This window comes from Acyrthosiphon pisum, chromosome A2, assembly GCF_005508785.2.
Source record: "Acyrthosiphon pisum isolate AL4f chromosome A2, pea_aphid_22Mar2018_4r6ur, whole genome shotgun sequence".
In the NCBI taxonomy this organism is placed as follows: domain Eukaryota; kingdom Metazoa; phylum Arthropoda; class Insecta; order Hemiptera; family Aphididae; genus Acyrthosiphon; species Acyrthosiphon pisum.
Genome location: NC_042495.1, coordinates 38,399,607 through 38,417,170, shown reverse-complemented (window position 1 = coordinate 38,417,170; position 17,564 = coordinate 38,399,607). Strand labels below are relative to the sequence as shown.

At 32.2% G+C, this 17,564-nt stretch overlaps 1 protein-coding gene across 1 annotated transcript; it reads right to left on the bottom strand.

Moving 5' to 3' along the window:
• Positions 1 to 1,249: 1,249 nt before the first annotated feature.
• LOC100161526 (vesicular inhibitory amino acid transporter) lies at positions 1,250 to 10,634 on the bottom strand. The gene is made up of 3 exons (XM_008189505.2): positions 10,245 to 10,634; positions 9,648 to 10,177; positions 1,250 to 3,356 (listed from the first exon to the last, which is right to left on the bottom strand). The coding sequence occupies exons 2-3, from the start codon at positions 10,101 to 10,103 to the stop codon at positions 2,172 to 2,174; spliced, it is 1,641 nt and encodes a 546-aa protein (XP_008187727.1). The 5' UTR covers positions 10,104 to 10,177; positions 10,245 to 10,634; the 3' UTR covers positions 1,250 to 2,171.
• Between the last annotated feature and the right edge of the window lie 6,930 nt (positions 10,635 to 17,564).

Below are 17,564 nucleotides of genomic sequence, written 5' to 3'. Positions count from 1 at the left end.
TTATATTATGTAAGTAAATGCTTACAAATAATATAAGTAGGTATATTAACATGATTATAAATTACCACAATATAATAATAACGTATAATTATTTTGACTAATCGCTATAGGTGGTATTTATTTATTTTTGGAAGACTTGCAATTGACATTATTTAACAATTAAGCGCTAATTTAATATATAGTTGATACGATCCTTATTCGAAGTATAAAGATGTCTGGGATCCTAATGGATTTATATTTTTCGGTCAGAACCATTTGAAAACCAAACATCAAAAACATTTAGAATCGTTTTTATAATGGAAGACAATAAATTGCTACAAACAGCACAATTTGAATGTTACAATATCAATGATATATAAACAGTTGTACTTAATTAATATAATATAATAATAATATAAACAATACATTTATTGTTAAAACGGTAATTTAACATTTAAACTACCAAACATTCTTGTCGTCAAAATATTTCGGTTATTAAAAATTTTTCAATTTCAAGAATAAATTGTTTGGTTGTTTGGGCTTTCAAGCCCTGGAAGACAAATGTTGTTTATCACAATATCAATTACATATATATATATATATATATATATATATATTTTGGAAGACACAAACTACAACGGTCTAACCGTTGTATTCAAAAAATTGCTTATATACTTTTATACATACACCTAATATATTACCTATGTAGGTAATTAAAATTGAATACTTCTATTAATTTTCATTAAAATTTAAAAAAATGTAAAAATCGCATAACTATCTAATTATTGCTCCCTACCGGTATACAATTATAATAATAATATCGTCTAAACAAATTTGACGCTGGATTAATATTTGTATGTTATATAATTTAGCGGGCATAAGGTGATCGCTAAAAGCTCAGGTATAGGTATAGACCTGACAGGTTAATGACTTTATCGAGTAAAATCGTAAATTGTAATCTGCAATAACAATAATAACAACGTGCGGAATGTGCAAACGCGATTCTATTTCAAAAAGAGTAAGAACTGCATAATATCAAAATGATAAACGCTACCGCATGAAGAAGAAAAAGTCAAAACTCATTTACGGTATAAGAAATTGTAAATCGAAAAAAAATTAGGTAAGTAGGTAACTACGTAACAAACTATATAGTGTATATAATTATCCTATTATAGTGTCTACAACTTGAAAACGTTTTGGGAGTGTTCCGAGATCATGAATCGCACTGGTCGGCGAGGGGCTTATAAAATCGTTCGGATGTTTTACTATATTTTTTTCTTTCATTCCTTCAAAACATAATACAACAACTGAACAACAACAATGATTGATATTCTGGATCCATATCAATCGTGTGTGTTACAATAACAACAACGCATTTGTGGATTATAGGCGAGTAAACAATAAAATTCAGACAACAAATTATACAAGCCGAGTCCCGAAAATCCTATTGGCTATATAGGATTCACGGTATTCGATATTCATCGCGCGGTGATTCGCGCCCTACTCTCGGACGATCGTCTGTGAAAAGTGCCGGGATTTTTTGTGTTTTTTGAGTACGTGAATCAATCTACGAAACCCGGATCGTTTTTGGCGCGAAACAATGAAGACATAAATAGGACTCATAGTTGTAGGTATTGTTATTATTGTCATTGGCACGTAACGAGTGTTGGCGAATGGTGATATTATAATGTAATAGATTACAGCACACACGGTTATAATAATATAATAATAAATAACGATGGTTGGACTGATATGTACTATGTTACGAACTGATGGATTTTCAAACGGAACCTAATCGAACGGAAAATAACTGCAAATATTCGAACCTAATCACATGCGCCCGATATTGTTCGCTCCGAATTCACAGTTCGTTTATTGTTAAATTTAATTATAAACAGGTATTCTATTTATTATTATTATTATATTTTTAAATGTTTGAAAGTCCGGCCCGCGTTGGTCGTCTGCTAAACTGAAGGGTTCATAACACGATCACTTATAATAGCAAATAGATCGGATTCGGGCGAGTGCGGTGGATAAAGATATAATAATAATATATCATATGGCTTTGATGATGGGCATACGACGAGTGGGGTAACTTGTGCATGGGTGGGTACGTGGGTCGTGGATACGGGTTCTGCTGGGGAAAGGGAGCGTGGGGACAACGGGTACGTGGGAGCCGGACGTCCCAATACTCAGAACGGCAACCCGATTTGGAACGCTTTGATGATGGCCGTGCCGGAGTCGTAGACGCCGATGACGCCGAACAGGCAGCCGAGGAATATGACGAAACAGTTGAACATAATGGTGCGCCACTCGAGTGAGTCACCTTTCAGCTTGAGGTGGAAATAGCATGGCCATATGAACGACAGCATGGTGCCGGTGAAGCTGCCGATGAAGCCCATCAGTATGGCGAAGTGCGGTATGGATATGGCCATGAACACGGTGCAAAGGATGATGGCCACGCGGAACGCCAGACCCCAGACCTTGAGCTCGCCGTCCACATGCCAGATACTAGGGTATAGTGTGGCGGGTGGCCCGATGAAGAAGGACTTCTCGAGTATATCGCACGCCGCGTAGTACGGCAGCGGGTACGACAGCAGCACCTTTACCACCAGGAACACGTTGACCAGACCCTTGAACGCGGGCGAGTGCAGGTTGTTAGTAATCACCTGTTGCGTATCGTTCTGGAACGTCAGAAAGCACACGTAACCGAATAACGACTTGAATATGGCGGCCGCGATGTGGCTCCACTCCAGCATCCAGTCGAACTTTGAACGGTCGGACAGGTTGCCCTCGAGTGTGGGCAAGAATATCTGCGACGTGTAACTGAACACGATCATACCCAGCGATATGGGGAAGTTCTCCACGTCGATGGTCCATTTGACCTTGCTCCAACCCCAGTCGGGCAGCTCCAGCACGCAGTAGCCCAGTATGATGATGTTGATGACTATGTGTGACATCGTGCACCAGAAGCTGAGTAACGACACGTGATGCAGGTGCTTCAGAAACCCGAGCGGTATGAGCAGCACACCAGTGATCATCATCCAGCTGCGCGTGTCGATCACGCCGTCCGGGAACGTGCCCTCCATCAGGTCACCGCACGCCACCACGTACAGTATGCACGTCATCAGCAGCTCGATCATCTGGGCCACGTTCACGGCCCGGGCGCCCCACACCGGCCCGAAACAATCCCGGGCGATTGACACGTACGAGTCGCGGACTCGGACCCGCTGTCCTGTGTTCAGGTCCAGCTCGTACAGGCACTCCACCAATATCTTGCCCGTATAACAGCATATGTACGCGATCCCGATCATGGCCACGATCGCCCAGTAACCGCCACGCAGCACGGCGAACGGCAGTGATACCACAAACATCCCCTGCGCAAGTCATCGTCAATATTATTACATATTATTATTAATGTTATATTACACATATTATAGCTAGACGTCATAGGCGCAAATAGAGGGGGGCTTTAGGGGCTAAGCCCTCCTCCCTCAAAAATGTCCATACACCCCCCCCCCACCCCCAAGCATTTCCTACATTTTGTTTTAAACTAATTCAATATTACTAAGTAAGACTTTAGTCCCTCCAAATCCCAAACGCTATTTGCGCCTATGCTAGAGGTGGGTCAGTTGGTCCGTTATCACAAAAGTACATTCGATACGTGACGGTGCATATTATAAACACTAAAATGCTTGAAAATTAAAAGCGTATTTATTGATCAATTGATTATTGGTTAGAGTGACTGCGCTTCATAACGGTTTTTGGGAATTTTATGAAACGTTATTATTATTACGGACATTTGATCACGGAAGTATGCATTTTAGTGATAGACAAAAACAAGTTATCATTAAAATAAATTGTACATAATTGACGATCAAAAAGTAACTTGTAAAATGTGAAGAAAAAAATTGTTTATTTATTTATATTATATTATGTATTGTGCATTAATACTCGCAAAAAATTGGTTAGTGTAATCATTTATATTTTATTATATAATTATAAAAAATTGTCCTTAGGTAATGTAAAATGTTTGGGCGCAATTCGTCTATTGACTCTAAAATGTATAAAGCCCAATTGGTATATAAAAGGTCATTCCAAATATCCAAACCAAAATATCTAATTTTAAAAATTTTGTAAAATGTTTTTATAAATAAAATGTAAAAATGTAAACTAATACAATTACGTAGATTAGTAGATAATACTTAATTTAAAAAAAAAATAGCTCAAATATATTAATTTATAAATTTGCAAGCATAGAAAAAAATGTTTAGAAAATAAATAGATATACACAGTCACACAGATTTTGTTTTTGTAGTACATAAACTGAACTATAGAGAAGCTTTTATCTCATGGCAATAGAAAAGGATGTTCTATACGAAATGGATAATTATGAAATTATTAAAATACTTAAGTCTAAAAGCACATTTATTATTGAATAAGATTTTTAATTAAATATAAAAATATTGCAACATTAATAATTCAAATTATTCACTTGTATTGTGTTATTTATGTACCTAACCTATACTTACACTATTTCCAATGTTAAACTATTGTAAACATAAGCTGTTCATGCTTGTATCGATGAATATAGTAATACATTTGGCTAAAATTTAATATTTGGTAAATTAGTAAGTGGGCTGGTATTTTTGTATTCTCCTGGGCTGAAATATCCCCCCTCCTTTTTCCACCCCATAGCTAAACTTTTAATTTGTGTTGAAAGGTATGATAAATAAAAAAAACAATATATTAAAATTAACAATATTATTATAATATATTATTTGACTATACATATAACGACTAATGTTAGTGAAGTATATTTTGTGATATTATTGCTATTAAAGTAGGCAATTAATTTACTATTATTAACACAACGTCTCTAGGTTGAATTAATGTTATGAGTTAATTTTATAATTTTATAATTTAATATTTGTGCTAATTTTGTTAGAAAATAAAATATATTATATATTGTAATATTGTTATTGTGCAAATATATGTTATACGCGTAGGTACGTGACGATAATAATCGATAATATATACCGCTAATATAATATAGAGTGATTCAAAAGTCTTAACCCAATATTATTATTTTATTTTATAAAATTATGATACAGTGGTGAGGACGTGAGGTGATGTAAAAAATATTTTATTAAATAATCAAGCTGTAATATTATAGTATCGTGAGTTAGAATACCTAATGTTCAATATGGACCCCCGGAACCATATGGTTTAACACATAAAAAATTGTGAGATCTGATATGAAAATAATTGTGAAGCCTGATGCGAAAATAATTATGAAACCTAACATAGATTTCGATTTACAAGTGTATTTACTAATTAGTATCCACTTTTTTACTGTGCGTGCTTCATACTAATTGATTTAAAATTAACAATCTATCAGAGGAAGAAGAATAAATAGTTTGGACTTAGAATAACAAAAAAAGTCGTAGCAGCTGGTATTCTGGTATGGTGATCTCCAAGAAGCAAATTATGGCTATGTGACCAGTTAATTAAATAAAACAAGTTCTATAGGGTTTTCTAAAAGTATTACGTACCTACTGTACCTACTTGTTTTTTTTGTCCTAACACCATATTTCCCCCAATATTATATATATTCTAATTTACATCATAATATTGCTTTTTCAATTTTATTTTTTTCAGAAGCGAGGCCCTAACACTAATTAAAAATGTTGAGGGGCCAGGACCATTCCTAGTGGTGTTTAACAGCCAACAGACTTAGACTCTCCAAGTTTTGTTCAGGTAACACCTTAAATATGGATAGGAAAAAAATAGGATATTTTATACGTTGGTATATAATAATATTATGAGACCCTTATTGGGAGGTAGGTCACCTTTGAGCAACACCAATTTTTTTATGATATACACGCCCCTGTCCACTGACCATTCCATAATTAAGGACGACTCTGGCTAGAATCTTTTGATCAATCAATCATTTTGGTTATTGGACATTGATCGCTGTATTACCAAAACTACGTAATGTACAGCTATACCTACCTGTTACCATCAGTACCTAACAAAAGACAGTATACTGCATATGGCTAACGTATTTTTTTTAAATGGCTGCTGTCTCGCTGAATCTAACAACCTGCAGGTTGACGTAAAGTGCATTCAGTTATCAAACAATCCAAAAAAGGTTATATACATATAAATTATAAGCGTGTGTATGTCTATATGAGTAGGCATTTGAGTATAAACTCAAAACTTCATCACCTTGTGATATACGCACAATACGCGTTTATATTTACTATTACTACCATATTGTACTGTTTGAACCCTCTCCCTCAATTACCGTTTTGTACTTACGTAGATAAGTTACATGTGTTTTTGTACTGGATCACATAATATTATTATTATATATTTATATGTCTGCTACAAGTTACAACAGCTGCCATGTGTGGTCAACATTTTTTAATAGCAAACCATTCATTCTCTCTCACTTTATCTCTATCTTGCTCATTCAAATTCAGTAACACAAAATATGTTGTGGGACTTGTCGTTCTTATTTTTATGCCTCGTACATTTTCCTAGCCTTATTTATAAAATACTGAATATAATAGCTATAGTTAATTGTATGAACAAAAAGTTCCGTAACGTTACAATATAGAAGCACTCAAGCACTTAACATATAAAAATACGTTGTGTGGCATATGGATAAATTTTATGAATTCTACAAATAAAAATATATTTATTTGACGTTGCATCGAGTTAAAATATTAAATAATAGCTTTATCTACCAGTTATAAAGTTTATACAATACGCGTCGTAGTATTATCGAAAACTGATCATCGACCCACTTCGAGTCGCTAAACGAAATTAGATTTTCCACACTGTTATGGTACAAAGTTTTACGCCAAAAGGTAAAAGTTGTAGAAGATTTATTCGATTTTTGCACCTCATATTGTTGTTTATCGTGTAACACATTTAACTAACATAAGTTTTCAGATATTATCTTTTATAAATTTCCTACGTAACTTTATATTTATATAAAAATATACCTATATGTATATATATTACGAGGATGTATAACCATTAACCAGCGTGTCTTAAGAATACTGTTTTAAAAAAAAGAATATCTAAAAAAAATATAATTATATAGATATCATATAAATACATTATTATTATTACATGCTGTTATCAAATACATTATTAATTGTACATCATAATATCGTTGTACGTGATAATGTATAATATAATATATTATAAATTATAATCAATATAAAAGTGCGTCACATTAAACAGGTATCAGGTGCATTTAAAGTAGTTAACTCAAAAGTAAAAAAAAAATGGTGCGGTTAAAAATATTGTGATCATAATTTTTTTAAAATAGTGCATAATATAATGAAAAATAAGTGAAGGCTATTTTACATAGTGCATGTCAATGTTAATTATTATCCGGACTCACTTAATTATTACTGATCATGAAATTCGTTCACGGTGTAGCTCGTCGATTCACCTAAAATAATGTATTTATTGGTCTTAACTATTTATATTTTATATATTAGGTAGGTACCTATGTGATAACTTCTAGAACGAGAACGAGTAATTAGAACAATGAGTTATTATCTAGTAATAGGCGTAATGAGTATAAAATATACTAAAAAAAATATGTAAAAATCAGGTAAAACATTAATATAGATATATGAATACAAAATACAAATAATTGTTATTTATATCGTATTTGCACGTGTATTGTGTATAGATGTATACAATGTATTACCTATACAAATATACAATTATAGATTTACTATACAATATAATATAAAAGATACACAAGATTCTTACCATAAAAGATTCTTATACACTTAGTACTCTGATATAGGTATTAAGATATTTTAGTACTCATTTAATCAATGACTCGACTATACACTTTACAAGCTTACGACATGTACAGTTTTAGATAAACCAATAACTATTCTTTTACGGTTTTGGTAAATTACCTATCACGGTATCACCTCTCTCTCTCTCTCTCTCTCTCTCTCTTGGCACCTATCGAATTGTCTTAGGCGCAATTTTTTTTAAAAATGTATATTTTAATTTAAGTATTAAATCATTTATTAGTTACCTAATCTACATAATTCATTAAAAGTTTAACCATCGATTCACTATTTATGTGTTTCCATATAGATATCGGATCCACTCACAGAACATAATATTATACACGTTAAATGATAGTATTAGAAATAAGTAATAAGTATACATTTTTCATAACATTTAAATTTGTTTGGAATATAGTTGATACTCGATAGTAGTGTATTATAATATATTAAATATAGGAAAGGGGTTGAGATAAAAAAATTGATTTATTATATCACATTAAGTAGTATATTTTAAAGGTATTTGAACAGGGAGTGTAGGCAGAGCTCCCCCCACTGGTCTGTTTCATTTAAATACATAAAGCACCTCCTAATCAAAATCTGAAATTGCGCCTATGCAAATCGTATTCCATATTTAAATGGTTCATATAGTGCTTAATCAGAATATATTGAGTTAACAAGTTGACTTAAATTGTATTCATTTAAATTTTAAATCGTCGTTCTATATAAGAAAAGAATTATTTTTTATAAACACTGAAATTCCAAGTTTGGTTTACAATCTACAGGTGTGACGCATTTTTTCAAGCCATTTTACTCATTAACCATGATTCAACCATCAAAATGATGAAAAAAACACGTCGCATCTTTATAGGACCACAATGTTTCGCTAAATATATAATATATAATATATAATTCTCCTGGTCTTGCCCATGTGGATTTTTTTTAAGAATTAATGGTATAACAATTGCAAAATATAAAGAGGAGATAAATTGAATTCACGACAACAGAACTTGGAGCCTTAACTTCGAAATTAAGTACCGAGCGGGGTGGTGGGCTAACATTTAAATATACATTCATATTATATATATATTTATAAGAGGTAAATCTCTTATTTGGTAACTATTCTACGAGCAATATACGGTGCGTATACGTGTATAATATGTTCAAACACCGTTTGAAATGACCTCTAGGATTCAGTGGCTTCTCGGCGGAGATGGTATAAACCAGGGAGTGGACCCGAACCTAAAAGAACCGGTTCTGGTACCAGAACTTTTAAAATATTAAGAACTGGAACTGGAACCGAAACCTTTATTTTAAAATATAAAGTAACGGAACCGAACCGGAAATTTTAAATTAAAATTTACTTTTAGGTTCAAAAATAAAATAATTATATTTATCATAAGTTAAAGGTATTAATATTTTGTGTATAATCTATGTATGATATTATGAGTTTTATGATAAGTATTTAAAATTATTATACTTTTCAGTACCGAATTTATCTGAAACCGGAACCGGTATTATTTGGAACCGGTTATACCTCTATTTTTTTTCATCAAAGAACCAGAACCGAACAGAAACCATTATTTAATTTTTGGTGAACCCTTACCGGAACTAATACCGATAAATTCAAAAGGCTCCAGTCCCTGGTATAAACTATAAAGGGAATTACCCAAAGATACCACAAGTCCGCAAGTAACCCAATCTCAATCTTTTTTCTGAGAAACACCCCTTATAGCGCCTCGCCGTCTATATATTGTACACAGTAATATATTATAACCCTTCATTATTCATCAATCGTTATCATCAACCTCGCCGTGGTCGTATTATAGGTACCTGTATGGCGTTGGTGACGTTCCACGCGGCTTGCCATTCGTCGATCTTGTGCCGGCCGCGACCGAACTCTCCGCCGCCTGACGAGTCCTCATCGAAGCTACCGTCGTCCATGCTGAACGCTTGCGGCGTCCTCTTAGTGACGCCGTCGCCGTCCACGCCACCATCGCGTTTCTCCACGCCACCGTACGACGAAAGTTCCGAGTTGCACGTGGTCCGGAACGGATTCGTGTCCGGCTTGCCGCCGCCCTGCAACCGGTTCCGCTCGGCGTCCACGCCGTCCGCCGCCCCGGTCCCGGTCCCAGCAGACGCCGCGCCCGCCGCCGCCCGATCGCCACGACGTTTCATGATGGCTTCCACACATGGACTGTCCTCGGGCACGTATGCCTTAACGGCGGCCCACACCACGTTCATGGCGGCCCCGAACGGCGGCACGTAAAACCGACCGAAATTGGCCATCGACCGCCGCTACAGCTGCGGTGGCGGCCACCTACCTATATATGCGACGACTGCAACTGCTGTACTCGCGCCCACTGCGGACACGGTTCTAATATTATAATATACTACAACAGAAGCGATGTTTTATAATATCGTCGATACCTGTCGAAGAGTCGAGAGCGAAAGAGAACAAAAAAAATATGTCGATTTGATATTATGAACGAAAATTATTAATGTATAGGTAGGCAGGCCGTTATATTATTATTATAACGATGTTATTTCCACAGCCACCACCGCCGCCGATGCAACCGTTTCCAATGCCGATGTAATAGTGGTCGCCGCCACCGCTGTCGCCACTGTAAGCATAGTTTTCCCGACTGACTGGTAAAATGAGATGGCCGTGCTGCAGTGCTCGTGGGCGAAAAACGAAAACAAGAAAATCAAAATGAAGATGAAAGCGGTGTTGGATGTAACGGGGGAAAAAAACGCGCAAGCCGTGTGTCGTCGCGGCGCGGAGCGGAAGCGATTGGGAAACCGCGCTCGGAACGGATGCGGAAAGGGGGGTTGGCGGCCGGGCGGCGGCGCGGATCGATGAAAAGCGGGCGACCGATCTCCTCGTGCCCTCTCTGACCCACAGCCACCCCTATCGGCGGTGCAACGCATTCTGGTGACAAAATGTACTGTATGGGTGTACGGGTTGGTCCTGGGCCCGGATCTTTCCAATCTATATGACTTTAATATAATATTATTATAGTTATACCTCGCGAAAAACGGGTATCAGGAATTAGTGGTATATTTTATTATATACCATAATGCAGTTTAGTGATATCAAGTACCTACCTAGGTATACCATTAAGTATTATTAATTCTAAATTCCATTGAAAAACCAGAAAACTTCGTATGTTTTTTTTTTGTTTCTTGGAGAGATTTAAAAATAGAATTGTCTACATTTCTACTACAGAACGTATTTACGAATTTCCTACATACATTTTAAAATAATATATCTTATAAAATCGCTCAACGATGGCATACACTGTATAATATATTTAATATTATGTATGTATATGAATATATGATTATTGATTATGTATAAAAATTTAAAATGCAGTCGACAATTTAAAAAAAATACATACATTTTTTTAGAAATTTCTTAACTTATATATTATATATTTATATGCAATAATAGTACCTATATGGGTAGGTAAAAGGATGATAGGAACCTGTGACTGTTACACTTAGTCCGTATAATTATCTTTGAAACTAAAAAGCGGGCAAGTGGGTACCAATCTGATGTAGATGTCTAACGGACGCACATAAGTATGATGTAGTTCACGGTTCACCATCTGCTTTTAAAGTGTTCGGATGTGTTGTTCGCTCTATCACTTATTTTTCAAGATTTTTGCTTTAAAAATGAGTTCCCTCGCGGAAATTCTTTGTTTGGCCAAAGCTGCAGACAGATGTCTACAGACAGCTCAAAATGTTTATAATTTGACAATATTGTTTATCACCATGAGTATTTATTTCATTTTGCTTTAAACTTTTATTGCAAGCACATTTTAATTATTCTTTTTGCATTGTTATATACAATGGAATGTAGGTACGTATGAAGGTATAACTGTATAAGTACCATTAAAGTACATTTATATAAACATCTATTAATTAAGTTAATAAAGTTGGGCAAGTGGATGTCGCTCTGCTGTACAGTAGGTTACAAGTGGGTCACTGTATATGTATTTTTAATATTTTTCAACTGATATTGTAACAATATATTGTATAAGAAAAACGTTTCTGAGCGGAGACGGTATGTCAGTATAGGTATAAAACATATTATATTTTACTTAATACTTAATACTTAATCATACTTATCTAAGGTATTAAAAAAAAATATTGATCTATAATAGGTATAGCTATAATAAATTCAAAATTAATCGTATCACAATATCCAATAGGTAGGTACTTATAACGTGTTATACATCAAAACAAAACGTGATACTATCATAGATTTATAAAAGTATACTTTAGAAGTTTCAAGTACCCACGAATAATATTATACAAATACAATCACAAGAAAATAACTAAAATAGTTATTCTAGGTTTTTTAATATGTAATTTCGTCCATATTTGAACTTAAAATGACTATAAAAATAAACTATGTTAATGTATTTTTTAGAATTTTTGGTAACAGAATTAACTATTTACGTGGAACCTTGTTTTAAACTTTCAAACCTTAGCTATCAAAGTTGAACATTTTATAAATTTTTAACCACAAAATAATAATTATTCAATTTTAAATTTGATAAATTTTGTCAAAATTCGATCTTTAAATGCTTATAAAAAAAATAATGCCTATAAATATTTAATATTTTTCAACTGCTATTGTAACAATATATCAGGAGCCTTGTATTCAATTTTTACACTTTTTGGCCCAACAGATAAAACTTTATTGATATTCATAGAAAAAAAAATAAAAAATTGAAATATGAAATTGTCCGTAAACTGCCCAAAACAAGTTAAAATATTTTGAAAATTGTATCAAGTATATGAGTTGATAAAATAAACATTTAGTGAAATTTTCATGTATCTATACAGTCATTCGTTTTTTAATTACAACAAAATAAGAAAATCGTTACATGAGAAATCGAATGAATAACCAATCTTGTGAAAATTTGAATTTCAAACGCTTATAAAAATTTAATTTGACTTTCCGGTAGACTTTTTTTTTTTGATAAAGGTAGATAATCTTATAAGCAATCCTATATTACATTTTAAAATCTTAGATTTAAAAAGAAAAATGTTTATGAATTCTTAACTCAAAATAATTTGTTAATTTTCGTGATTTTTCCATATTTTGGCAATTTTTGAATTTTAAATGCTTATAAAAAAAATAACTGTGACTAAGAATTTTTAATATTTTTCAAATGTCAATGTAACAATATAGTAGGAGCCTTGTATTAAATTTTCAAGTATTTTTACACAACAAATAAAGTTTTATTGACATTTATAGAAAAAAAACTAATACAATTGGAAACTGAAAATGTATCTAAACAGTTCAAAACAAATCAAAATATTTTGAAAATTTTATCGGGTATAGAAAATTCAAATATAAACAAACCCGTGAAAATTGCATGTATCTAAGGTCATTTGTTTTAAAGTTACACCAAAAACCAAAGTCGATTTTGCGTAAAAATTCCCGTTTTTCTTTAATTTTTCTTTTGTTTTTCACGGCGCTTTTGAAAATTACTGGGAATTTTAAATTTTGACCTTCTCAATACACCAACAATATTCACTTTCCCATCGAACAAGATACTGAAGTTGAAAATCGAAGCATTATTTCGACTACTTATCGTGTACACAGACAAAAAAAAACACACATCATTGTAAAATCAATACATTCATCGTTCCACTCAGTATCTAAAATTCAAATTTATAAAATTGTGTTTTTTATGATGTAATATAAACTTCGTTAATAAATAGTTCAATAACTATAAAATTACAAAAAATTACATCTCTATATTATATTATTTATAATGTATACATAAGCTACATAATTGATTTTAATAAATTTGCCCTACCTGTTGCCTATATCTACCTATGTGCTCATTATAATCCTGTTTTCGGCTGGCTGTAGTAGCGGTGAAAAACTAAAAACTTAACCATCGATGATTTGTTTAATTTTTTACGAGGAGAAGGAGGTGTAATGAAGCCCCAGTGTTGAATCTAGAAATTACAGACATTTTCAGACGATGCAAAACTTTTAATAATAATGCCTGAAGACCAAGCAAGTGGTTCTAGTAAATTTGAATCTGATAATGATTCGGAGTAATATAACCTCTATAATATTAATCATTTAAGTTTAATATTTCTTAATTCTTGTTAACATTTTATTACTAAACATCATAGTATTGTATATAATTATTTAAATAATATTCTAAAGAATAAAAGTAGCATGACGAAGATAGGTAATTTTTTTTAATAAATAATGTTACGATTTAATAAGTTATTTAATATTGTATTTTTGTATTAAATACGTATAAATAAATCGAAGTCCTTAAGTGTACTAAATTGCTATACGCGTAACATGTAGGTATACCTATCTCCTAACTAGTTAAACATGGTAATTTATCTATTTAATAGTTAATACACAAAAGTAAAAACATATGTTAATTACTAATTTATTACGAACAAAAACTACAATTTAATTTTATGTAAGCTAAGTTTACTTTTTAGACCACCGTGGAACGGGGTTCTGTAACGGATTGGTTAAATTTTAATAATGATATAAAACCATTGTAGGTATACGAAAAACCATTCTAAACGAAGGCGACAATCAGTGGCGTAGCCAGGGGCGGGTTTTAGGTGTTTAAACCCCCCCCCCCCCAATTGACATTTTCCCTCTTAATAAATATATTGTTTATAGGGTTCGGGACTGCTTGCAAGTTACAAATTTGTCTTATGAAATGGCAAAATTGAATACAAAGTTTGAATTTGCATATTTGAGTATTTTTTAACTTATATATGTACATACAATTGTCGTGAAAAATTATATTTGGATAACATTGAAAAATATTTAAAAAAATATTATGTTTGGTTAGGTACAATAGGCGATAATTTTGAGATTTGGGGAAGCCGAAGCCTTTTATAATACCATACTATTATAAAATTGAATAAGTTTAAAAAAATTAAGTTAATGTTTGGGAGGGGAGGAGGGCTGTTAAAGTTGTTGGTGGAGCTTGGCTACAGTTGGCCCTATGTTCGCATATGTAAGATTTCAAAAGTCTCTTTGTGACAAAACTGTGTTTAAACTATAATTGACATCTAGATTGTAGATTGTACGAAGAAATGAACATCAGTAGATATAGGTACGTGTTCGTTTATCAAGGTGTTCACATATCACGTTATTCGTTATTACTTATTTATTAACTTAGTACCTATTGTATGCCAGTATTTTTAAAAATAAAGTTGTTATTTATTTATTTATCAGGTTTATTTACCTACTTATTTTTTAGTTTTTTATTACCAAAATTGCAATATGTTTTATGATTTTTCAAAAATAATATAAACATGTTGCTACATAGTACATATATTTAAGCATATTTTGAGAAATTCGACTGCATATTTCGATAATTTTTAGTGCAACAAATCAAGTCCTGAACTCTAAATTTATTTATATACGAAAACTGTAAAAACTTTTAATCTATACTTAAAACGGCTGCATACGAATTGCGTCCCCGATATAAAAATTGCGATTTGTGACATATCAATTGCGTCCCGGGTTCCTGATTATCTGATATTAGAATAATATACCTTTGATAATCTCAATCAATAATCGATACGACTATATGAGTATTTCTGAAATAAATGTAATCGGTTAGTATGTCTTTCGATTCCGTTTCGTTGACAATTGTGCGCTGTTCTATTTTATTTAAAAATATGAATTTAATTGTAAGTGACGTTATGATAAGTGAAAAAAATAAAACATTGATTTTTATAAACGATTTTAAATTTTGTTTTCATAAACTATTGAAAAATGATATACAACGTTGGAAGTGTTTCAAAAAAACATGTAAGTCATATGCTAAATTAAACGATAAAAATGAAATATTGAAACGTCCTACTGATCATAACCATGAAAACGATTCTGTAGAAATATTAAACAGACAAAAATTAAGCAATAATTTAAAACGAAAGGCAATAGACGATCTCTATGATAAGCCCTCAAAACTCATTCATAGGGAATTTTCAAATGACGTATCGACATTGACCAGTTATGATTTAACTTTAATTCGCAAAAATATGCATCACGCCCGAACATCTGTAATTCCCAAGCTGCCAAATAATATATTACATAATTCATTGAAAGAAGAAAACATTAAAAGTAACCAAGATGAAAAGTTTCTATTAGTTAACGACCATGAAAATAATATACTAGTTTTTTCAACAATAACTAATTTGAAGTTCTTAGGTCAAGTTGACACAATATTTGTTGATGGAACTTTTAAAAGTTGTCCTAAGTTATTTACACAATTATTCACAATTCACGGTTTATCAAATGGAAATTACATACCATTAGTTTTTTTTTTATTAATTGACAAAAATGTAGAAACTTACAAGAAAGCATTTTTTCATCTAAATTCAGAATGTATAAAAAATAATATTAATTTTTACCGAAAATGTTGTTTGCTGATTTCGAAAAAGCAATTCACTCGGCCGCATTATTTGTTTGGCCATCTGTCGAATTAAAAGGATGCCGATTCCATTTAGGCCAGAGTTGGGGGAGAAAAATTCAAGCTCTAGGTTTGAGTAATGAATATAATCTAAATTCAGAAATAAGCAATTACCTAAAAATATTTTTTGGTCTCCCTTTTTTGAAACCTGAAGATGTAGAAAACTGTTTTATCGATGATATAGTATCAATTTTACCACAGAATAAAAAAGTAGAAACATTTACAGATTATATTTTAAACACATATATAACCCCCAATTGTGACTTTCCTCCTTCTTTATGGGAAATGTATTCGGGATCAATTACAAGGACAACAAATAGCTGTGAAGCTTTCCATTCAAAACTGAACGGTATGTTTTATTCTACTCATCCAAATATCTATACATTTATTGATGTACTTAAAAACGTACAAAAAGATACTTACATAAAAATTCGCAGCAGTAGTCAAATAAAGAAAATAAGACGTGAAATATGTGAAAAACAAGAATTTTTAAGAAATCAAATGATGAAATACGACGTTAACGAAATTACACGTTTTGATTATGTTAAAACTGCAGTATCGTTTAAATTTTTACCGAGCCATAAATAATATTACAATAACATGTGATAACTATAACCTTATAACCTAACTTATATTTTTTGAAATTTTTTTTTTTTATTATTAATTGTATTAATTATTATTTTTATATTTAACGACGAAAACAATATTTTTGATGTACATAATTACGAAACGATAAAAAACAATATTTTTAACCTACCTTTAGCAATATAATATTTAATGTTGCTATTGACAGTCCTAAGTCTGTATTAAATGGGAAGGAAAATAATGTATTTATATCGGACGCAATTAGTATAGTTGTTAAATATTATCGGGAAGCAATTAGTGTAGTTGTTAAATATTATCGGGACGCAATTCGTATGAAAAAGGGATCTTGGGACGCAATTCGTTTGCTGCGCTTAAAACACCCCCCATTTCATAATCCTGGCTGCGCCAGTGGCGGTAATATGATATTTTTGTTATTAAAGTAATAAAATTATTTTACCATCAGGCAGGTTGGTAAGGTACCTAGGTTGAACTAATTTTTTTTCATTTTTCATTGTGACATTGTGTGTATATATAATATAATAATATACTTTAAGAGTTTCAAATACTCATGAATATATTTAAATATTTTAAATGACAGCAAAAAAACTAAAATTATTCTTTATTTAAATAAAGGTATAAAATAGGTATCCAATTTCGTCCAAATTTGAATTTA

What these genes read in the sequence shown, in the direction of transcription:
- LOC100161526 (XM_008189505.2), bottom strand. Translation starts at nt 10,103, where the DNA reads ATGGCCAATTTCGGTCGGTTTTACGTGCCGCCGTTCGGGGCCGCCATG. An exon ending in ACGTCACCAACGCCATACAG is followed by an intron (nt 3,357 to 9,647) that starts GTACCTATAATA and finishes TGACTTGCGCAG; the next exon opens with GGGATGTTTGTGGTATCACT.